We start from the raw sequence: 24152 nt of genomic DNA on the forward strand, positions 1-24152 counted from the left end.
TAAAATAATATTTTTGCCAGGTTTGGTTTAAAATTAGTTTTAAAAAATAATTAGTTTTTAAAAATAATTTTATAGATAATGCGAAGATTTAGTTCTTCATATTTTATTTCGTCAAAATTTCCTTGGACACTTCAAATTTTCCGCAATTTTTCCTTCCACCACAACTATTTCGATTAAACAGGAAAATTTAAAAAAAAAATAATTCAATTTTTTGTCACACACAATACAATACAACGTTTAATTAAAATTTATGTCTAAAGTAATCGATTCGGTTGGATTAATAGTTTTTAAAACATTTTTCAACTGCCTATTTTCAAATGCCAGGTCCTGTAGTTACTCACTTTTTTAAAATTACATACTACTTCAACTAGCAATAATTTTAACAGAACGAGTAGATCAAATAAGTGTAGTTTACAATGTATTATTACTGTAATTATTTAACTTTACGAGGGCCAGTTCAAGTTTGGAACACGCTACGAGGACGTGCCCACAAATTTGATGAAAAGAAATTGCTGAGGAAACTCCGACGCCTTCCGTGATTTGCTGCTCGTCCACCTCGATGAAATATAGGGGTACAAGTAGAAACTGTACGGCGCACACTCGCGCACGTCATAAATTAAAAGACCGTCCTCGGCATTGCATGCAAAAGCAAGAGGGGAGCCGCTGTACTTTTCTCTTCTTAGGGCTAAAATTAGGCCGTATTAGCGCATTGGAGGTGTGTATAATTAGACCAAGCAAGCGGCCATCCTCAAGTGGATTAGTTAGTGCGTCTGTTGCGAGCACCAAAACTGAAACCCGCCGACGCTCGGCATGCGTACGGCGCACAAACCGAGGCGACTGGGGGTGCTTTTACATGAGATATAAAATTGTATCTTCGGAGTCGAAGCCATGCACGCCTTTCATTTATCGCATTGTTGCGGCAGGACGCATAAATTTAATCTCACGTCAAACACGTGGCCGCGCATGATGGAGCTCGTATTATTCGAGTGGAAGGAAACGACCCCTTCAAAATTATGCTGCGAGTCTCGGCACGCTCAATGGACAACTGGCCCCCTCCCCCGATTGTTTTCCGATTTCTTATCAAATATTTACACACCCGCAGCGGTCGCTGGCAATCTCGTTAACGGTAGCAGTGCTAAGCGCCTTTGTTTCTCACGACGAGTAGCGAAACCTTTCTTCTTTGTTTTGCACAAACACACTAAACAACGTACACGGGATTTTTCTTATCAATTTAACGAGATTTTCAGGAATTCGTACGCAGTTCCTAGTTGCGTGTCGTTTTTATTGCTTAAAGAAGAATCCAACTATGAGTGAGCTGGATTGCGATTTAACTAGTTTGTCACGGCGTCTGCCCTTCCAATTCGTCACTAGAACTTTCGGCGGTTCATAGTTTTGTGTGGGTTAAAAAATCTATTCTAGCAATAGCTGAACAGCTGAACGATGGACGTTACAATCCCCTGTAGCAGTTTCGACGGAAATGCGGACTGGTAATTTTTTGTCCAGCAGCCAGATTGGGGCAACTTACGCCATAAAAATGAATACGCGGAGTCATCTGCCCGAAAAATGCAAACGTGAGCCGCTTATCATTTAATTAGAAAAGTTTGCCGAAGAAGAAGCAAGAGGGATATAAGAGAAAGGAATTTCATTACGAAAAGATTTGCGCGGTTTATGGGTCATTAGTCATGGCGCCCCTGACAACAAGGAGTGCAATATAAAACTGGCATTGCTCGGCGCAGAAGCGGCAGCTGGGTGCAATCGGGGTTGTCATCTGGGCATAAATAAAACAAAACGCGGAGCAGTAGTAATTCGCGAGAGTCGGTTCGGGCTGCTCGCGGCCCTCGTACACACATCCTGCCCGAGCACGAGCAGACTTTAGGTGTAATTGGCGCTAATGGAGAGCGGCTCTCGGTCGCTATGTGGGAAGGCGGGCGGCAGTGAGGCAGCGGCGGCGGCGGCGGAGTGAGCCTCGGCAGTACGCACGCACCAACGGCGGCCGCGCATGCCTCTGCAGCACAGCACAGCGAGTGCGTATATTTTGACTATATCGACCCGCGCGAGTGGCACCAACAGCTGCTGAACACACACATCCACTCGGTTGGTTTTCAGCCGAGAACCCCGATTCGCACAAACCCCCGCCGTTCGCAGAGGTAAACAAAGCGCCCCCTCGATGGCTGAGGCCAACGTGAGCAGCAGCAGCAGTGGGCCGACGGAGCCCGAGGCCAGCAACGGTCACCTCGCAGCCGAGCAGGTCGGTACCAGGCGTCCCCAAGCGACGAGGAACGGCGCCGTCAATCGACGCTCGTCCACGGGCAAGACGTCGCCCGCCACCTCGCCCCTCAAGCCGGCGGCGGCGCCGCGCTCGGCCAGCCTCACGCCCGACCCGAACAACGAGAGGAAGAAGCTGCCGATGAACAAGATCCAGGTGGGCCAGGCTGCCTCGCCCAACCTGAAGGTGGTGCGTTCCAAGATCGGCTCGCTGCAGAACGCCGACCACAAGCCTGGAGGCGGGCAGGTCAGGATCGAGAGCAAGAAGCTCGACTTCAGCAAGGCGAGCTCTCGCATCACGGCCAAGAACGACACGTACCAGCCGGGCGGCGGCGACAAGAAGATCCTGAGCACCAAGCTTGAGTGGTCGGCCAAGAGCAAGATTGGCTCGCTGGGGAACACGACCCACAAGCCAGGCGGCGGGCAGAAGAAGATCGAGACGCAGCAGTTGACCTGGGAGGCCAAGTCCAAGGTGGGCTCCAAGGACAACATCAAACACCAAGCGGGCGGCGGCAACATCAAGATCGAGACCAAGAAGCTCGAGTTCAAGGAGAAGAGCTCAAGCAAGGTGGGCTCGCTGGCCAACGTGACCCACAAGCCTGGCGGCGGGGACGTCAAGATCTTCGACGACAAGGATTACATTCGGCAGAAGAAGAAGAGCCAGAGCGGCTCCGAGGGCACCCCTTCAGGCACCCAGAGCCCTATGCTGATGCACTCGTCCACCTCTGACCTGGAGCACGAAGGGCTGCAGCAAGTGGCCGCGGCCGCGATCCCCAACAGGAGTTAAGCGGTTTCCAGTGCTACCGACTCTTGAGTTTTTTTCCCGTTTCGTGCACGTCGCTGTACTTGATTAACGCGCAGCTCGCTTCTATTACGCTAATTGAGTGCGTCGAGTTTAGCGTTAGCACCCGTTCATTTCGGCGGACGCTGTTTATCATTTTGGATCACGAGCTGATAATAACCAGGGACTGACGGATTGTAAGTAACAAACGTGCGTATGGATTGCTTGAATGCTGAATATGGATGAGAGAGAGAGAAATAGGAAAAGTGCTAAATCACGCGCGGCAGCTTCAATATACTCTCGACGAAAGCTGGCTAGTTGGAGGAGAAAATGCGGTTCTGTATTTGGAGCTAGTTTTTGTACGCGCATCATTTTGCTATATTTAGAAGTTCAATGTAACTGCAGCAGCTTTTCACGGCTTTTTTCCCTCGCGACTACTACCATTAATAGCAGAGTTATCCTGAATAATATAATACTCTTGTTTCTCCTTCCCTCCGCGCTCGCACTAATTTTCAGAACACACTCACACTCTTTCCACACACACACACCCGTCGATGTCGCTCCAAGAGAGTGAAAAAAGATATTTCCCCCTGAATCAAGTCCAACCGCGTACACAGGGGAAACTGTTTTTGGCTCTTTCTAATCTTGTTACCTTCTTAGGTATAAGTCGGGCAAGAAAAAGCAGAGCTAATCCCACGCATTACTATGTCTGTGTATGGCGAAAACCCTGCTAACTGTTGAGACCTATTCGATGTAATTACGTACACAGTATGTACAATCTATATTCTATTACCTTGCCGAGAAATGCAAAATATTTAAGGAAGCGTTGGTGAGAAAAAAAATGAGAAAAAGAACACGTAAATGATAAACAAAAGAGAACCAAGACATTAACTATTATATATGATAAGAACGCAAACAGTCAGTGGAACTGGAACACCTGTAACGAGAGAGTTGTGTTTTTCAGTGATAACACACATGCCAGGCAGAAATTGGCAGAATTATCTCGGGCTCTATTCCAAATTGTATTTGTACGCTCGCGGCAACAGCGCGAAATCGATCAATCACGAGAACCATAAATAAATCACTAACACATGGCACGCATAAAATATATCAGATAAAAACAACTGCGCCCATATCGACATTATGGTTCTTCCGGTCAGCAAATTACCTGCGCATGTGACATTGTATCTTGAAATACTGTGTACATGTATTGTCAAACTGATTAATTTAATAAATTTGAACAAAAACCAACAGACTGCTGTTTTAATTGCTCACTACATTTTTATTTTTCAGAACATTGATTTATATTACTGTTAAAAATTAACAGGACCAAAATTGTTTTAAGACAAAAACGGAAAATAAAAATATGCTCAGACTGAGGCCCTAGATTCAAATTATCATCTAAGCGACCAAACAACTATTTGGTTAACTGCACTTCGTGGGTTGCACACAGTCACTAAATTGTCCACCCACGGAATTAATCGTCGTCGCTCGAACTCGTCGTTGCTGCTTTACTTGCGTTCTGTGGGGTGAAAATAGAAACAACTCGTTAGAATCTATTCTTTTCCACTCAATCGCACGACAAGGGTTCAGTGGGCGTCTATAAATGAGCGGCTCTCAAGGGGATGGATGCTGTTTCAATTGCTAGTTCTCGAGCGGGGCGCATGCAAACCTAACACGGCAGGGGAGGGTGCATGCAATCGCCGAATTCAACGTTTCCGCCGAGGGAAAAAGTGACGGAATGCGTGCATGGAGAAAGGTGATACCGACTGCTAGAACCACGCGCGTTCGATAGCATGCAAACTTTCCCTGTTAATGGCCACTATTATGTCACGCCAAAGCGGAAATTATGAGCAGGATCTACTTTTCGTCGATTGTTTTCAGGGAATCAACTTCTTGAATTGGTTATTCATTTACAACGTGACAGAATGCAAAAATTCTTATCATTAACAGAAAATAGCTGGGAATACCACTAACAGTCACAGCATAATAATCGCGTAAAATAGAACTTTTTTAACGTCCACTGCTTGTGCGTTTAAAGGTTGAGATATTTGAAAATACTTTGATTTATAATACAAACCCCAAATGAATATTGTATGCAAGTGTCAGAGGTACTGAGAGCCGACACTTACCTTAGGTGGAATGGTGAAGGGGAAGGCCTTGCCCTGCGCTTCCAAGCCAGTCTTCAACCTCTGCAGAGCTGTCCTGTTGACAAACTCCAAACCAACATCTTTCTGCGCAGCTTGAAGGGAGCTCAGCGCTTCACTATATTTTTCAACAGAGGCTGCAAAAAGGCAGAAGGGAGATTTTTCTTATCCAAGTTATTTTTTGATCTTTGCTTTTTATCCCTGTCCGAGGACCGGGAAGGGCGCACTGTACTAGTACGAATGCTGAAAAAATTTGAGACAGTTGCACACTTACTGAGAATGTCAATAAGGCAGCTGAGCACATTGCCTCTGGCACCTGATGTAACAGTCTCAGAGGATACTAAGAGGCCAAACAGATTCGAGCACATGATGGCGTCATTGTTCTTTCTGGCTTCTTGGCAGATGTGCTGGAACATGACCCTGGTGGACTTGGACAGATACTTTTCCCAGATGTATTTTGCTTCATCATATTGACCAGTAGCAAATAAGTGCATCCACAAGACATTGTATGGCGCCAAATGACCTTTTTCGGCATACTTCTTGGCGATTTCACTTACTGTAGGAAAAAATGGGCAAATCATTGCATTTAATTAGCTCTAATTTTGGGGATGCACAAATGTAAATATTTGAGGAGCACCACTCACATTGCCCAGTCAGCTCAGGGTGTTTGTTTAGGATTCCTAGAGCAGAGCCTCTGGGGAACTGCTCAGCCAATTTGGAAATTTCTTCTTCACTTTTGGAATTTTTTATTTTTTCATCTACAAGGTCTAGGTACTCTTTGGCTCTGTTTGAGAACAGGTAGGCGTTGCAGAGCCTGTTATCATATGAAATTATCTTCTTTTGCTCCTAAAACATCAAGAAAATTAGTGTTTGTAGCACAGTAAATGATTATTTTAGTACATCATCCATGGCATAGCCAAGTTCTGCGATTCCATCAATGTCTCCAGTGGCTGCAACTTTGTTCAACAGGTATCGAAACACTCGAGATAGAGGGAACACGTTACTCTCCGCCATCTCCTTGGCGATCTTGAAAGCTTCACCAACACGGTCAGTGTTGATCAAGTTTTCGATCAGGTATGAAGCGTCGCGCACATTGATGGTAAGACCATTAGCGTTCAACCTAAATATCCAACTTATATACAGTTAATTAATTAAAAGAGAAGCAGCTGACCTTTTCTTAATTTCCAATGCATTGTCAACATCATTCCTTCTCAGTGCTTGTCTCAGCTCCATGAAATCAGACTCTGCCTTTGAGACTGACACCACGACCCTTTCTTTTTTGGGCTGACGCGTAGGAGGAGCTGGCCTAGCTACTTCTGCCTTTTCTGTCTTTGGAGGGGGAGGAGCATGTTCAACTCTCTCTGGTACCACAAATGGAACTTCAATGTTGTGCTTCTTCAGTTGTTCGCTGAGGATAACCAGGAACTCATCAGGTGGCATGTAGTTTTCTTCTTGTGCCTGAGTCCACAGGTTCAGAGCCTTGTCTGTCTCATCATTCTTGCCTAGAAAATGGCCATTTGATTTAAAATTTCTGTTAATGAATGAAAACTTATTAAAACTCTAAAGGCTTACAACAGACAAGATAAATTAATATGGATGTCAAAGTTTCTCTATTAATAAAATTAAAAATTAATGGAATGTTTTTAACACCTAACCCGTTCCTAGTGTTTCTTTTTCAAAGCATGTATGGGAAAATCGAGTTTTTTTTAATATTATGGTACTTCCTAGGTCTTATTGTTGGGTATGATTTAAGTACATTTACTTATATGTATATTTATAAATTAATGAAACTGGAACTTACAATAAAGTTTCAGCAGGTTTAAGAAAATGTTTGAACGGTCCACATGATGCAGTTCTTTGGTTGCCTCCAGCAGTCCTTCCAGAGAAGATGATTTTCCACTCTCACAGTAACGCTCGCAAGCAGTCTCCATGCGGAAAGTTCTGGCCCTCAGTCCAGGCGTCTGGGCACGAGTTTCAATTTTAGTATTTCAGCTGATAAGTATTTTATAACCCTACCTCCAAAATTCTTCTCGCCTGTCTAATCCGACCGCACTCGACAAACGCAAACACTAGGTCGTAGAGGGAGTTGACCTCTCCGTGTACCTGAGTGCTGAGGTCTGTGAGTTTCTGCAGGGATACCGCGTCCTCATTATCAATGAGTCGGCGAGTCAGCTCAGACTTCCAAGGGGTAGCTCTGTGCTGTTCGCAACACCGCTGGAACTGCTCCAAAGCTCCTGGGATATCATCCCTGAAGGAGAAATGATAAATTTGGAGCTTGCCAATAATAGTATATAATTACTGCAAGAGCTTGATTTTGACCAGGGGCCCGAGGAGGACATTGTTGATGGGGACAATTTTGTTACTTATGATGCAATCAAGAGCAGCATTAAGTTGCTGTTCTTCTTTCTGCTCAGCAAGAAGGTTTAGCATCTCCCAGCAAGCACCGCGCAAGTTAAACGTCGTCTTGCTGTCCAATTCAGTCTCGCATGTGTCTTTCAGGGTTGCCAATGCGTCTTAATTGAGGGTTGTCAGCAGAGGAATATACGTGAATTTAACCTATATGTACCTTCAGGCCTTCCTGCCTTGATTTGCGCGGTTGCCAATCTGATCAGTTTGAGGTTATCCAGTTTAATATCAGGATCTCTTTCAGCAATCATTTTTTTCAAGCTCAGAGCTTCCTCAACTTTTCCATGGTTGGCGTACAATTCCATCATCAGAGCGAGGCATCCAACAGAGTGTACGAAATTCTCAGCATCCAAGCTCTTAAAATTGTCAAATAGCTGAATTAAGTAGTCAAACAGACCTTAACGAAAGATTTACCTTCTTTATATTCTCTGCCTTTTCAAGATTTCCACTGCGACAGTACCGAATAAGCAAATTTTTCCTGATAATTTTGGTTGGTTGGTTCCTAGCACTCAAAGTCTCATACATTTGCTCCAAACTTGAAATAGACTGCACAAACATTAATCAAAATTAAAAACCAAAAAACGAGCGTGAATATTTACCAGCTTGGCCGTGGAATTCATATCAGATAATTGCAGTGGCTGGGGCTCAAGATTGCCTGAAGTGAGTTGTCCCAAGGCTTCAGAGATTTCTGCAGTGAGCTCGGAGCCCAACATATCTTGAAGTTTTTCTGCAGAGGCCACGTTAATGCTCAGTCCACAATCAACAAGACCCTGTTTATAATTTAACACGTCAATAAATATAATATTAACATTCAAAAATTGTTACCTTCAAAACCTTGATCGTAGTTTCTCCTTTGGAGCCTTGCAAATTGTTGATACTATCAACCAGAAGTTCCCCAATTTGCCCATTGCTTCTTGAGTCTCCTTCTTCAGTGTCCTTTTTGGAAGCAGCAATACATTGAAGCATCTTGACCAGCGATTCAGTGTTCTTGCTTTGACCGAAAGCCCTTCCCAAGAAGCGTTTCATGTTGTCAAATGGGTATTGTGCCTTGACTTGACCAGCTGCAAGATGCAAATGCGAATTCATGGCAACTATATGTTTAAAAGTCAGAATAATTACCCAGATTTGCGGCTTCTTCCAGATTTCCTTCTTCCAACAGATTAATGATCACAGACACAGCAGCTGTTCCAACAGACACACCACAGGATCGTAGCAGGTTGATTTTTCCCAGAGAGTCTGCTTTGATGCTGTTCAAAACATACTCCCTAAGTGTGTCGCCTCTGATGGGCACTTCGAGCTTCTGCATTGCTAGCAGAACTTCACAGAGACCTTTGACATTGTTATCCTTCTGCCTGCGCAGGAAAAGAGGCCAAAAGTAGTGCTGGCGAAGGGGCTCTCCTGCTTCCTTCAGCTTCTGCATTAGCTCGAAGGAAACGCTGTCATTTCCCTCATTCAAAGAAGTTTCAAGTGCAACATAGAGTGCCCTTGGGTTGGCGCCAGACTTTTGCATCTCTTCACAAATGGAGATGATTTTTTCAGTTGGCTGTAAAATGGTTGTTGTTGGAATTTGAAAAGGAATTCAACCAATTTCTCTTACTCTGCCTGCTTTCACGAGCTGTCTCACAAAGAAGGTGCCAGAGGGAAGGGTTTCAGGCCCCTCGGGACCCTGCCGGACGTGAAGTGGAATTACGTTAAGCAGTTTCCTGCCCACGTCCTCTTGTCCAATGTTGACCAGCCTCAATATGGTGTTGATACAATCTTGCACAAACCCTGCGGATTTCTTGAAGCCAAGCATCTACATTGAGATTTATTAGCTTTTAGTTCATTAAGCTACTTTCTCATTTACCTCATCAACATGCTCCTGATGACCTGCCTGAGCCAGCGAAAACACAACTTCCAAAATGTCCTTGTTCATAAATTCAATGTTCTGGGACTCAGCATCGGCCATCACTGCTCTGATAGCTTCGATGTCACCCTGCTTGGCGTGACCACAAAGGAGAGCGGTGAAGGTGTCAGCTGTGGCCTCAAGTCCAGCTTGCTTCATCAAAGCCAGAATGCCTCTCGCACTCTCCATGTCACTGCAAATCAAAAACTGCACCTAAGTTTATTAGGAATTCCTTTTCTCTTACCCATTCTGTGAATGGCCTGTGATAAGAGCATTGAAAACAGTTTCGTTGACAGGCATTTGCTTTTCCCTCATGATTTGTAGGATTCTTGCAGCTCCATCCATTTCTCCTTGCTGGCAATGCTGAGCAACTAATCGCTGGTAAGTCACCCGATTGGGCTCAATACCCTTTTTCTCCAGCTGTTTCAAGAACTCTGCTGGCGAAAATTGATGTCCATTTTCCCAATACACGCGCAGGAGAGCATTGTAGTGGCTGATGTCCATGGGGACGCCTGGTTTAATTTTAAAAATTTTAAGTAGAGGTTGAGGAGAGGTTATGTAATAATATACCTAAGGATTCCAGAGTATTCCAAATATTCTGTACCAACTTTGTTCGGACCTCAGGGTGTTCTTCAGGCACCATACTGCCACAAAACCTGATGACCATGAGGGACTGGGAGCTTGTGGCTGATCCTGTTTAAAGTGTTTTTTTTTTAAATTTAAAACTTATTTTCTATCTTGAGTGATATTTCTATAAACATAATATGAGAAAAACGTACTTGACTGCTTTATTTCATCCAAAATTTCATCAAGCTCTCGTTTAGAAATTCGCCCGGCTCTTCTTGCTTCCTGGTCAATTTTTCGTAAACTCTTGTCCAGGGTATTTTCCTGTCTGATGCTAATAACTTGCTGGGTAGCCAAAGCCCTGAAGGTACATACATAAGATTGCATCATTAAAATCAATGAAAAATTAGATAAAAATGATAAAACAAATCTTATAGCACCGAAACAGCGTGATATTTTGCTAAGCTTTTGTAAAAATAATTATTACCTGATGGCCAACCCTCGGTAGGCATTGGGGTTGTGGTGCACAGCCAAATCAAAGTTGTCTTGCCTTCCATTGCCGTAGGAAATATTCCTTGTTATGCCGGCAAGGAACCGGACAAACTTGCAAGAACGAAGGAGGGAAGACATTCTACCAGCCTCACTTTACTCTTGTAAGAAAACGCTGACTTTTAAATGCAGTTGTGGCAAAACTTCAATGAAAAAAGCGATTGTATGGTTAGTTTCTTTCCTGCAATTGGGTGTAGGCAAATAGGCATGCGATCACAGCGGCCATGTGTGTTAAAAGGAACATACAGTCTCCTTGATTGAACGCCAACATTGACAAGTTCCATCGGGGGTATAGTATTTATAATTTGCGGTGTAATTATTTACTAGATAAATTTAAATTTTAAAGACAGAAAATATGAGATGTTCCAGCATAATTTTACAGTAAAAATATGAAAAATAAACAAGCGCGATTTTTAGTTATTTAAAGTTAGGTTGGTATAATTGAGAGAGGCGTGAGAGCACAATCCTGTGATCGAAATTGGCCACCCCGCTAGACACCAGCCCGCTGCTCAGCTCTTAACGCTGTCTTGCCCTTGTTTTGATTGTCTCGTGGATCCCGTGCTTGACACCTGGCCTTGTGATCGTTAGTTTTTATTTCTATAATTCTAAATAACTCTCTCTTCAATCTACTTTGTTGTGTCAGATTGTATTTACATTGGTATTTATCGCACATTAGACACACTCATTCAACCTTCAGAGCAGGCCGCGTGCTCTTTCTCGACGCCTAACACAAGTCGAACACGGTTTTGATTGTTTGTTATAAAAAACTAAATGAACATGCTAGCACACCCCTTCACTAACCGCCTTGTCAAAATTAATATTGAAATAACAATGAATATTAGACACCTATGTATCATACATGATAGTACTGTAATGATTGATCTGCACGAAAATTGTGAAACCTTTCCAGTTTCGTCGTAAAATTTTGATGCATTTCATGTTAGACACGTAAAATTTGTTTATGTTCGCGTCTATTTTATAATATTATTTTTAATTTCAGAAACATGTCAGTCGCAGTAACTGAAGCCAAAGCTCCTGAACAGGTGCATGAGCCAACAGGAGAACGGGACGAAGCTGTGACCGCAGTTCCTGCTGAATCAGCCAGCAAGAAAAAGAAGAAGAAGAAAAACAAAGGCAACGCCGCAAATGCCAATGGTTTGTATTTCACTCTTTATCTTCTTAAAATAGACATATATTGAAACTTGATAATGACAGGTGAAGTAAACCCTCGTGCAGACAAGGACGAACCACCTGCTGAAGGTGAAAAAGATGAAGATGACAAGGGAGAAGAGGGCGAAGGTACTTTTTTGAAGCTAGTTTTTGCTTATTTCTTGACCAGCGAATTTATTCAGCTGAAGGAGGCGAGGATGGCAAGAAGAAAAGGAGGAAACGAGGCAAGAACAAGGGCAAAGCTGCCACCAACGGTCAGACTGACCCTCCATCCATTCCGATTGTGGATCTTTTCCCCGATGGAAAATATCCCATTGGTCAGGAAATGGAGTATCCGCTGGTTGAAGACAGCAGGGTTGCTTTCAATAGACTGACTTTGGAAGAGAAAAGGGAGGCGAGCACCAGGGAGGAAGTGCACGAACAAATTTATCAGGAAGCTCGCATTGCTGCTGAAGCTCACCGTCAGGTTAAATGAAATTACTGTTATTTAAACATAGACCTAAGTTTGTTATTTCTTGTAATTAGACTCGACAGCACATCCAGCGCTGGATCAAGCCCGGCATGACCATGATCCAGATCTGCGAGGAGCTGGAAAACACAGCTCGTAAGCTAATTGTCGAGAATGGCTTGAAGTCTGGTCTTGCTTTTCCCACTGGTTGCTCGCTCAACCACTGCGCTGCTCATTACACTCCAAATGCAGGAGACACCACTGTCTTGCAGTATGATGACGTGTGCAAGATTGACTTTGGAACTCACATTAATGGTATGACAGCATAATTTTCCATCAGATTGCGTGATGTCATAGCGGTTGGTTTTTTTATCACTGCTGTTTTTTTTACTGATTTAAACTGAAAAACTATCAATTTCCTGTGCAAAAATTTTTGCTGATATTTCTCTGATATCTTGTCTTGTTATTATAGTCTCATAATAGAGAAAATACTTACCAGTTTTTAGACTACATATAAAAGATGCTCTCTAAAAACACTCTGCTCATCTCCAGGAATTTGTTTGAAAAAATATTATTAAGATTGCAGTGTTCAAGGAGAAAAACAGTCAAATCAATGTAAACAGTGTGGGATTTTCTCATAACCGTCCTGGATTTGTTGTCGGTCAGTGTCAGTAAGCAATAAATATTTTAGTTTTAGTAATATAAAATCAAATGCTCAATTACAAAAACGTGAGAAATGTCTTTCTTTGAAATTAATATCTGTTCCTTTGATAGGTCGCATCATCGATTGTGCTTTCACGCACACTTTCAACCCTAAGTACGATAAGCTCATTGAGGCTGTGAGGGATGCCACAAACACCGGAATCAAGGTCTGTACACTTTTAGTTCCATCTTTCCTGGTTACATAAGATTTTGCAGGAAGCTGGCATCGATGTTCAGTTGTGCCATATTGGAGCTGCGATCCAAGAGGTCATGGAGTCTTATGAGGTTGAGTTAGACGGAAAAACGTACCAAGTGAAGTCAATAAGGAACCTCAATGGACACTCCATAGCTCCATATCGTAAGTTTTCCTCTGGATGAATTAAAGGATAATGTTAATAAGCTGCGCTTTTTAAGGCATTCATGCTGGGAAAACAGTGCCCATCGTCAAGGGAGGCGAAGCTGTCCGCATGGAAGAAAATGAATTCTACGCAATCGAGACTTTCGGTTCTACTGGCCGCGGAGCAGTTCACGATGACATGGACACTTCTCATTACATGATGCGCTTTGACCAAGGATTCATTCCATTGCGGTGAGTACTCAAAAAGTTTTGAGGTTGTGATTTTACACTGCTGCAGTAGGTGTGAAGGTCATGTTGAGGTTTTTGCTACAAAATAACAAAAAGGTTTATTTAGATGTGAGAAAACCTCTTTTTTGGCTTAGACTTAGTGTTTTTTGATAAATAATTTATTCTTCAATTTAAATTAATTCTCATGAGCCTGACAGAATACGCCTTTTTACCAATGGTGAAAGGTCAAACCGAAAATTGAGAAATTGGATGAAGTCGTTAGAATTTTGCAATTTCGCCTGCTGATATAGCTTTTGAAGCAGGTGGTCTTGTGTACACTTTAATTGTTAGCAAATTCTTTGCGGCAGGAATTTTGATAATTTATGAAAAATAAATTATTTAATACAGATATGAAGCCAATTTGGCATTAATTCAAACAAACAATTCACTGTCTCAATTCAAACATCATCTATTAGTGCAACAAAATGCCAAAGAATACGCTTTGAAACCAAGGTATCATTATCATTTGCACAGATTATACCCCTTTATTAATCTCTAGGTCTAAATTAAATATTGGATCAAAATGTATGCTTTCAGACTGGCTTCATCCAAATCTCTGCTGCAAGTGATCAAGAAGAACTTCAGCACCTTGGCTTTCTGTAAGAGATGGCTGGACCGCCTTGGTCAGAGCAAGTATCAGATGGCCCTGAAGGACTTGTGTGACAAGGAGATTGTGGACCCGTACCCGCCGCTATGCGACGTCAAGGGTTCGTACACTGCCCAATTCGAGCACACCATTGTGCTGCGTCCGACCTGCAAAGAAGTCATCAGCAGAGGCACCGACTACTAGGACTGATTTGCAAGTTGATTATTGATGCGAATTTTGTAAACGCAATTCAAGTACTCTCTCATCAAATTTGATAGCAGCGTTGATTATCACGTTTCATCCGTTGGCAGGTTGTGGCGCCTATAGAGTATTAAAATGGTTTTTGTTAGATGCAATTTATCATTTGTGTGAATTTTTACTGGCCCCTCTGTTACAATCTGTCTTACCTGGCCTGCCATTGCTACTGTTGCACTTTAACAGCTGTTAATTTTTTTTAATTTGGACAATTTTAGCAGGCATGTTTCTATTTTTTTTCACTCCCACTAGGAAGCCAATAAAATCTTCGTTGTTAAGATTCAATCCAACCACTCAGCGTTTTTCAATCTTCTTGGCTACCTGATATGAGAAGGAAATGAATCCCCAAACAACAAACATGTTGATTCAAACCATAATGAACAAGCCAAATTTTGAATGGCATAAAATATCATGCTAGAATTCCCTAGCTTGGCTTCTGATTGGCCAAGCAGCGTGTGGCCGTGAATTTCTTTGCAACGCAATGCTCATTTGCTTCTGCTTTATTACACGCCTACTTGTATTACACGTGTGTATCAACAATGCAGAGGTATCGTGCCAAAGGCGCTGCCACCAGATAATTGACGGCTCTGAATTATCCAATTGACACGCGTTTTTGAACTTCCGCCGTCATCAATTGTTTGGTGTCTCATTTCCATTTATTGCCAATATTACATTACAATTATTTACGCACTATGACGGATATATATTGCTGTGATATCGTGTTTGCAAGTATTATTGTGCATTCATAACAATTAACGCATCTATACATAAATAAACCAACATTGAGTTCAGCATCTTTATCAGCAAAATTTTTGTTCAATCTATTATTTGGTTTAATTCATCGCGGTCGCTTGGTTTTCCCTATAAAAATCACGGGCTCCAGATACCCCTCTATTAAAACTGGAGCATAATATCACGCATCCAATGACATGCTGACATAACCAAATACATTTATGGTGTTTCATTATTTCTGTCCAAATAAGAGCCTTGAGAAAATATTAAGGAATTCATAAAATTGCTGATAAATGGTATAACGTAATAGATGAACTAGAAAAATAACTATGAAAACAAGCATTAAAATTTAAAAGCTGTGTGTAGTAAAAGAATGCCAAAAATAATTAAATATCAAGATTTCGTGGGAAATATATCTCTTGATTTTCATCAATTAATCTTATGATTTTCAAGAGATAAAACATGGAAAAATGTTTAAAAATAAAGATATTGCATGCAAACCCACGGGCTTCGTTTTTCAAGGTGGTTTTTTACGCTCCCATCACATTTTTCCCATTGAAATTATTCAATTACCCGAAGTAATCACCCTCTGCGCTCAGCTTGGAATAAATATTATATTCTTATTCAACTTGTTTGTCATCGTGATGCATTAAAAATCTTGAGAATACACGTGCGTCGTGCGTCTGTGCCGTTTCAAACACCCCAATTTAGCCTTATCTATAGAGCTTCAAATAATTATCATATATTTTGCTTCACACTTTTTTACCCAACATGCGATGAGCGAGTAATCAACCTTGGGATGTTTTTACGTCGGAGTGAAAAAAAATAGGATTAAAAGAGTCAACTAATTGACTTTGCGCATATATGCGATGCAAAAACCCATTTGATTGACACAGTGGAACGTCACAGCATTACGAACCAAACAAAAGAAGTCCTCCGGTTAGGGCAAAACGCGTCAAAGAACTTGATTGGGAAAACCTCGTTCTGCGATGAGTCGGATGAGCGACGAGCCTAACGGATTTCCAGTGCTGATGTCCGGAGCTTGCTTACTCTCCTTTATACTCTTTATGTGGTGTAAATTATCGTCGGCTATTATTATACTATTGCTGGCTGTAGCAAGTCGTAATAATAATAAAATGGATCTGGAAATTACAATCAGAGTAGTATAAGGAAAAACCCCAAAGTAATACGCAGCTTGATAAGTGTGCTGCTAGTATTTAATGAGTATTATATGAAATTAGGCCCCGCGGAAACATGAGAAACAATTATAGATATACCCTAAAAAGCTAGTACTCTGCGCCTAATAAGTAGGAAAAAATGTTAAGTCGCAAGATGTTTGCAGAATAGCGGCTTCCAGCTGAAATCGAACAATAAAAAAGTAAAATTCAGCAATAGGCGTGGGTTTATCAGGAGAAATTCATCAAAAGTGGAGTGAAACGAGCTCTGCTTGAGCTGCACTCGAATAAGTAGAGTGGCTGCTTGAAGCCGCGATTCGCGATATCAACCTTGAACTAGAGTTGGCCGGCAGCACGTACATGCACACAAAAAGTGTCATCTCACCTCTTCCTCGGGCCCAGGCCAGATTGAAACACTCTATTCGAGCCGAATCTTTGGAGGGCTGACTGATTAGCATCAGCTAACGAGCTGGCAAAGGACACTCGGGCGGGCAGCGTGTCGCGCGCGGCTATCCAGAGCGTTATGGTGGCGCCGAGAACGTTGCATTTACCAATCGTTGTTTCTTTTCCACCTTCGCGTGTTGCTTTAATGTCCATTGACGGAGCACGGCGGCCTCTAAGGTTCGATCACCCTGGCGAGGGATGCTCCCAGGATGCGGAAAACGAGAACCGGCTGCATGGGCAACCCGTTTTTTGCGCCAGAGCGCGCCTTGCAGCACTGACCAACCAGTCTGATTCGCGGCGATCCACATTGCACCGCGCGCCGGCCGGACAAACAGCGTACGTATCGCGGAAGATAAATACGGATGGCGACTTACGCAACTAATTCGCATGTACGTACGAGAGCGAGATTCTCCAAAGTCATGGCTACACTGCTGCTGCTGGTGGAAATTAATAAGGCGTGCATGCAGCAGGATTCCTGCTCTGCTCGCCGGCTTCCACTATGCACAAAGAACCTGAACCCCCTCCCTGTCCGCGCCGCTTAGTATATAATGTGATGATCATTAACCCAACTTCAGTCGCAGGTCAGGCGGTGAAATAGATAGTTTAGTGACGGATAAGTCAGAAGAGTGATTTCTACCTAAATCAGCTTCTACCGCACTTAAAAATTTTCTATTCCTACCCGTGAAAGCTGCCGCTTTTCTTCTTTTTTAAAGGTAAGTCACACAATTAATTAATCAAAATCAGCAATTTACAAAAAAAAAACAATTTCAATAACAAAATTTAATTCAAGCCAAAAGTTCACTGTCAATTCTGTCATCGTTTCATTGATTTACCGGAGGCATTTTTTAATACTTTCACACGGAAAGCTAACCATTGTTCGTATAAAGACAAAATATAGTAAAAATGTAAATTTGTTTGTCCATCTCCTTATTTTAAGTAAAGAAAACAATAACAGAAGTGCAGCGATGCAGCTAAATCTCTCTTTTCTCTTCGGTCTCGCGCAAGATATGTAATAATCATCTGCACGCACATCATTTAGTGTCAATATAAATAATGCTGTCGCACTACAGTCAGTCGTATTATGCAAATGTTGCGCCGCGACCTTTCTATATTAAACATATTACGCAATAATTCTCCTTCGTCCTGACGGTGCCCACTTCTTAAAGCCTCTGACAGAATAACAACCCTGAAGGGTTGAATGCACTTGTTCGAGAAACTGGCTAGCTTTGATCGGTCACTGACACAAATTGCAGCTAGCCCAGTCACCTTGCTGACTCTCTCAATGCCGCCCGGTTAGAAAAAGGGGCAATACTCCGTCCCAACCAACGCACGCACGCTTGTTCAGAGTAACAATTATAACATCCTGATTTTTATCCGCGCTATTCGCTTATTCTCGATGAATTTGTTTTCCCGATCGGTAACTGCATGCCGACCTACAAACGACTTGCATAAGTATGGGAATGCGGTGGCTATATAGCGTTGCGTGAATTAATTATCCCACCTGCACCTCAAATAATTGCGTACACACAGGCTTCAGCATCTTTTCTTCCGCAGACACACAGAAACCGGCGTTAAAGTTCAGAGCTCGTTTGTTTGTTCGCTTGCCTGATATCCAATAATAAATCCGAGGCGTTTTCACATAACCACTTGACAGTCTCACCGCCCAAGCTAAGCTAAAATACCCGCACGCCTTTGTGAATATAATTTTTTGCTAGCGCTCACGAAGTTTGAACATTTTCCTTGAACACCTGCTGAACGCTTCGATCCCAAAACCAGTTTTTATAATTAAGAATGCAGACGCGAAATTCGATGTACTTTGCTAACCGCAGAGATTACAAAACACTTTTCAATATAATCTATACTTTCATTTCCTATTTGAACCAACACGATTGGTCCGTACAAAAACTTGCCCGATTGGTAAATTCATCTATGAAGCAAACAACTCTGTTGTCAGATGGTTGAATATTAATTATTTCACTTGTGAACTTTGAAATGTCTTCCCACTATGTTTAAAAGCGAAGCCGCAAAAAACGCGCTCTATCCAGCCAAAATTCATTAATCTCACCTTTCTTGTCACTTGCTCACTGGCCAACGGCCGGCCAGGTAAAAATACCAACTCGTTTTGGCCTGTACCAGACTGGTTTTCATTAAAATATTGCCTTAGCAGTGCTTGCAAAGCCTAGGAAGTATCCACGTATGGATGGAGTACGCATATTTTGCAAAATGCGTGAAACTTGTTTTGAGAATGCACGACGCTCCAAGGGCAGCCGCTCGGACGGTGGACTAGGCGCCTCCGCCGATACTGGCAACCCGCCTCATCCAGTTGAACAATTAAACGACTTTGCTTACGATTATAGAGGAAGCAAAAATCACCAATAAATCAGAAAAATGCACGTTTGCTTTAGTGCATGCAGAATGAAAAATTGTCGCTCATGGTCAGTTTGTGCGTGTGCGCAAGTGTGTGCCAAGAAGCTGAGTAATTAAAAGGTGCGCGCGGCTCCAATGTGCGCAATCATCTCTTTCGTTATGTGTGCACTCGCGTGGAAATTGCACACCTGCACTTTTCGCATCCAGAAAATTCCATCCGCCTTCATTCGCCAGTCCTACTTTTCCGATGATTGTTCTTTTTTAGATGACGCGCGTGGACTTGCTACTGTGCGATTTCCTTTTTTCGCAGACGAGCGGTTGCGATTGTGTGTTGATTTTTGCCTTTTATTCTTTGACACCGCTTTTGTGACGAGGCGTTTTGGCCCGCGGGCGATCAGACAATGGAATTGTTATATGCAAATTTCACCGATGTGACCTACCAAAAAGAATGAATTGCAATTATAAAACTTGATTGAATAGTGCAGTGGTCTTTGTAAAAGGTCGAGTGCAAACTTTTTCATTAAGTTTTTTTCCGTTTTCCGACCTCAGCTTTTTCATGCGTGGTTTTCTTATTTTTCTTGGGAAATCCTTCGCAATTTCATCGGGTCTCGCGCTTCAGGGTTTTCCGCAAATGCGGATAGAGAATAGTCTGGAAATGAACAAACCGGTTGAATGGAAAACTTGAAAGAAAATGTTCATCGGTGTAATGCAAATTAATCTAGTAATTGAGCAAAAAGACGTCAATAAAAACTTGCTCATCTCGAAACAATCCGATCCAGTGGGAACAGGTTGCAATTTTCTCGCGGTGACTTGCGCTTTTTCTCGCGATTCCACAACGCTAATAATCTAACGCCGCTGGAAGATTCCCAAATGCCAATTTTGACTTTGGCAAGGGCGAGCAATCAAATACAGTATAACTTCTCGTTATACGTAAGGTGACAAAATCCCGCAGGTGCTCTCATTGCTAATTAAAAGTGCAAAAATATTAACCTCGTTTGCACTCTCTTGTTCAATCAAATTTTATTAGTGACAAGCCTTGCTTCTACACAAAGGACTCCTTAAAATATTAATAACGATTATCTTTGTGGTCCTCTTCCAACTAGACAAATTTCTCCTGCTGTTACACTTTGTTTACGTTGTGATACTTGTTACGCAGCGCTGCATAAATAATTGTCGCTACTCCAGTAGAGAGTGGCCTGCGGCGAATAAATTCACCTTGTCGAGTTGCAATCAGTTGTGTTTCTTGTTCATGGTCGTCAACTTCTAAAAATAGTGTTTTACCTATAGTCGCGCACACAGTGCGAGATCAATTGTTCAAATAGCGTCCAGCTCGGTTGGGATCCAATAAAGAATTAATTGTTTGAAACGCGAACAGGTTCACCTGTAGGTCAACGAAACGCACTCTGAATTTCTTTTGGAAGAAGAAATCAAAACTTGTTGTGAATGGGAGCATGGGAGGAAATTTACACTGAATTGGTTTACCTGTCTTGCACAACTCGGCAAACTATGAGACAATACATGTTGTGTGACCGAGAGTAAATTCTATTTTAGTCTTTGCTTAATATGGTTTTGATCGTTTCTGTTGCAGGATCCTTCAATTTTGCTAGCTTCCAAATAAAATGGCTTCAGTCATCGCTTATGTCGTCGATGGATACCGTGATCTTATGGACAACAAAAGTGGTAAGAATAATTTTCTGGTTCTCCTCCCTTCGATTTGCATCGGCCTAGCAGTGTCCGGCTTTTTTATTTTCGCACTTGCGAAAGCGAAATATAGTCGCGCTTATGCACTTACGTAGTTTCTTTTAAAATTAATTTCTGCTGAGTTCATTAATTTTCTGCTATTTTTTGCTTTCCCGGCCTGTCCACGAGTATGTAATCTCGCGGTTCATCAACCGAAATTCGCGAATCATCGTGACGCGAGCGGCATGCACATCTCCATTTTTTGCCAAGTAAATTTAAACGAAGAAAAGCTGGAAGAAAGAGAAGAGTCATTATCCATATTCCTATTTAGGTAGGACGTTGAAAAAGAGGATTAATTTTCGGCTGTGAGCATTACAAGTTGATTGCTATGACGTCGGAGCTGCGAATGACGAATGTATAAAGATCAAACATAAAAGTAAATATGCTTCTTCATGGGAAATTCGATCGTCATTGCCGATGCTTGGGCAAAAAATATGCATTTTTTTGTTTATTTGCGCTCTTAAGTGTCTTCCAGTTACAAGGCGATTACTGGCTTGATTGATACATTAGGCGATCTTGATGGGTACAAAAACAGGTTGGAAGATAAAATGATGATAAATAAAATATGCAGCCTTCTGGGAAGGAGTCATTGCTCTATGAGGCGTTAATTATAACCGACTGAAACTCAATGATATTTTTAGAACAGATGTGAGATGAACTGTAAAAGATATAATCGTCAGTTATAAACGCAACGCAAAAAGGTCGCGCTTACAGAATTTTTGCTCTATCGGCTGCGTGTTTTTCTCCATTTATAACAGCATTCTGAATAATATATAGCCCTGAAAACTACAAGGTGAATAAGTGAGTAATAATCCGACTTTTCTTTGCAGACCCTCGTGTCAATGACTGGTTCTTGATGAGTGGTCCGATGCCGACGGCGCTCATCTGCCTCACTTATGTGTTCATTGTCAAGTATTTGGGACCGAAATTGATGGAAAACCGCAAACCTTTCGAGCTTCGTCAAGTTCTCATTTGGTACAATGCCTTCCAAGTTGCTTTCAGCACATGGCTCTTCTATGAGGTGAGTACCACGCCGCCTTACCACTTGCCACCCTAATTCCGAGTGCTAATTATCCCTAAAATTATTTCAGTGCATGGTTTCTGGTTGGTGGAACAACTACAGCCTGCGATGCCAGCCCGTTGACTACTCCGAAGATCCGTTGGCGATGCGTATGGCCCGCGGCTGCTGGTGGTACTACTTCTCCAAGTTCACGGAGTTCTTCGACACCTTCTTCTTCGTGCTGCGCAAAAAGAACGACCACATCTCGACCCTGCATGTCATCCACCACGGAGTGATGCCTCTGTCCGTCTGGTTCGGAGTTAAGTTCACCCCCGGCGGTCACAGCAGCTTCTTCGGCCTGCTCAACACCTTTGTGCACATCATTATGTACGGTTACTACCTCGTCGCCGCCCTTGGACCCCAGTACCAGAAGTTCATCTGGTGGAAGAAGTACCTCACCGCCCTCCAGATGGTAATTGCAATATTTTGTAATAAAATAAATGTGTTTTTTACATTCGAGTCGCGCCGGTTGCATAACCACGCAGTGACTCTTTAATTCGGGTCTGTCCTTTTGAATCATCGCGTCTAATCATCTTCCCTATTTTTTATCACCTCAGGTCCAGTTCGTGGCCGTGATGGTGCATGCCTTCCAGCTCCTCTTCACCGACTGCAACTACCCCAGGGCCTTCGTCTGGTGGATCGGAATGCACGCTGTCATGTTCTACTTCCTCTTCGCCAATTTCTACAAACAGTCTTACAAGCAGAAGAGCTCCAAGAAGGTGAGATGGTCAACTTGCAAATATAATAGTCACGCTTGGCACTCGATAACCTTGGCTGAAATGTTGTGTCTCAAGTGCATAGGCGCATAGACGGGCGAACTGGTTTTTTTCCGTTTCCTAGTTTCTGCTCTTGCTTCTAACGCAAGAGCGCCCATTAGCGCTGTTTTCATCCATATTGTTTTCCCGGAAGTGCCGAGCTGATGTCAAACAACATGTTTAGGAATAATTGTGACATGCTACACAATCGAAACATGAGTCACTCAATCCGATTAAAAGTCAATTATAGCTGATTGAGTCTCACATCCTGATGAGTACGTTTCAAACAATTTTTTCTTCCTGCTCCACAGATGGCCGACAAGTCCATGGCTCAAAGGATCTCTGAGGGAGTGACCATCTGCCACCCCGGTGCCCTGTACCAAACCCCCGAGGAGAGCGGCGACAAGATGATTGTCAACGGCTTCACCTCGCCAAACGACTCCACCATGAGAAACAGAGCCTACGTCAAGGGCTCGTCGCAATGAGCGCGCGGCCAGTTCTAAGGCGCTTCACCTCACATTTTTCTAAGTCTTTCCATCGTAATTTTAAAGCACCTCATCTCACTTTTGTTCCTTTTGCACCTGCCAGCTTCAGCTGATCTTGACGATTCGGTTATTTAACACTTTCTTCGTGATTTTAAAAACTTTTACTTTCAGTTTTTCAACTCATCCTTCCCCTTAAACATTTTTTACTTCTCTCTTTGTTTCAACGCCTTTCAACTCTCTTTGCCTTCAGCTGGGGTTGATTTATATTTAATCAAATCGACCTGTAGCAAAGTCCCCTTCCGCTATCTCCTTCCCCGGTATCTCAGCAATGCAATAGTCCTCTTGCCTATTTATGCCTAGAGAAACTGAGGTGAAAAATTTAACCAACTCCGGCAAAGTCTACAGCCAAGCTCAAACTGTGATCAATACCGACTTTATTATCACTTTAGGCTCGTTTTAGATTTGTGTGTAAATTCAACTCCCCAAAAATAGCAACATATCAACACTTTGCCAGTTTTCGTTCTTAATATATCTGTTTCTCATTCTGTGTCAGTCTTTAATGGTGTCTTTTTCTCCCTGGTCAGCACATTTCAGTGTACGAGTGTTAATCGACGAATATCCTATTTTTTACTCATGTGTGAATAAGCATTTTGTACAAATGAAACTTGTAATAAAAGCGAAAAGTATGCAATTAATCTTACTCTTTCACTGCAGCAATTCCTTTTAATGAATCATTGCAAAAAAATGCAAAAAAAACTTGAAAAAATGCAACGCCGCATAAATAGCAAAAAGATGCGATGGTTGAAGGTCAAAGAGCCAACCGTGAGATTAATACATTTTTCGGATTCTGTAAGCCGATATAAGCCAAACAAAAGTTGTAATATATTATAATATTGTGCTGACTGCGCTGCGAAAATCGCCGGCCTTGGCATTAAAAGCCGCTCAGTGTCAGCCCTGGAAAAAATAATGGATACTTGTTTTTAGACCTCACCTCTCAGCAGGAAAAAATCG

The 24152-nt window shown here is 42.5% G+C and overlaps 4 protein-coding genes across 4 annotated transcripts; 3 read left to right on the forward strand and 1 right to left on the reverse strand.

The window, feature by feature from the left end:
* Positions 1 to 1798: 1798 nt before the first annotated feature.
* Positions 1799 to 4297, forward strand: LOC135934204 (microtubule-associated protein 4-like). Its single transcript, XM_065475778.1, has one exon. The coding sequence runs from the start codon at positions 2168 to 2170 to the stop codon at positions 3050 to 3052; it is 885 nt and encodes a 294-aa protein (XP_065331850.1). The 5' UTR covers positions 1799 to 2167; the 3' UTR covers positions 3053 to 4297.
* Positions 4298 to 4302: 5 nt separating this feature from the next.
* bsf (bicoid stability factor) lies at positions 4303 to 10821 on the reverse strand. Its single transcript, XM_065475765.1, has 20 exons — positions 10536 to 10821; positions 10264 to 10409; positions 10055 to 10177; positions 9729 to 9996; positions 9446 to 9677; positions 9197 to 9394; positions 8719 to 9142; positions 8425 to 8660; positions 8199 to 8369; positions 8014 to 8145; positions 7760 to 7955; positions 7493 to 7706; positions 7210 to 7441; positions 6995 to 7154; positions 6365 to 6695; positions 6094 to 6313; positions 5838 to 6039; positions 5468 to 5749; positions 5179 to 5330; positions 4303 to 4568 (listed from the first exon to the last, which is right to left on the reverse strand). Exons 1-20 carry the CDS (start codon positions 10676 to 10678, stop codon positions 4524 to 4526), a joined length of 4107 nt encoding a protein of 1368 aa, XP_065331837.1. The 5' UTR covers positions 10679 to 10821; the 3' UTR covers positions 4303 to 4523.
* Positions 10822 to 11028: 207 nt separating this feature from the next.
* und (methionyl aminopeptidase und) lies at positions 11029 to 14676 on the forward strand. The gene is made up of 9 exons (XM_065475774.1): positions 11029 to 11180; positions 11598 to 11752; positions 11813 to 11896; positions 11950 to 12233; positions 12293 to 12530; positions 12990 to 13084; positions 13134 to 13275; positions 13332 to 13506; positions 14080 to 14676. The coding sequence occupies exons 2-9, from the start codon at positions 11602 to 11604 to the stop codon at positions 14330 to 14332; spliced, it is 1422 nt and encodes a 473-aa protein (XP_065331846.1). The 5' UTR covers positions 11029 to 11180; positions 11598 to 11601; the 3' UTR covers positions 14333 to 14676.
* Positions 14677 to 17292: 2616 nt separating this feature from the next.
* Positions 17293 to 23836, forward strand: LOC135934203 (very long chain fatty acid elongase AAEL008004-like). Its single transcript, XM_065475777.1, has 6 exons — positions 17293 to 17447; positions 20690 to 20781; positions 21672 to 21862; positions 21933 to 22313; positions 22459 to 22620; positions 22968 to 23836. Exons 2-6 carry the CDS (start codon positions 20721 to 20723, stop codon positions 23139 to 23141), a joined length of 969 nt encoding a protein of 322 aa, XP_065331849.1. The 5' UTR covers positions 17293 to 17447; positions 20690 to 20720; the 3' UTR covers positions 23142 to 23836.
* The last annotated feature ends 316 nt before the right edge of the window (positions 23837 to 24152 follow it).

Source organism: Cloeon dipterum, chromosome 1, assembly GCF_949628265.1.
Source record: "Cloeon dipterum chromosome 1, ieCloDipt1.1, whole genome shotgun sequence".
NCBI classification, from domain to species: Eukaryota; Metazoa; Arthropoda; class Insecta; order Ephemeroptera; family Baetidae; genus Cloeon; species Cloeon dipterum.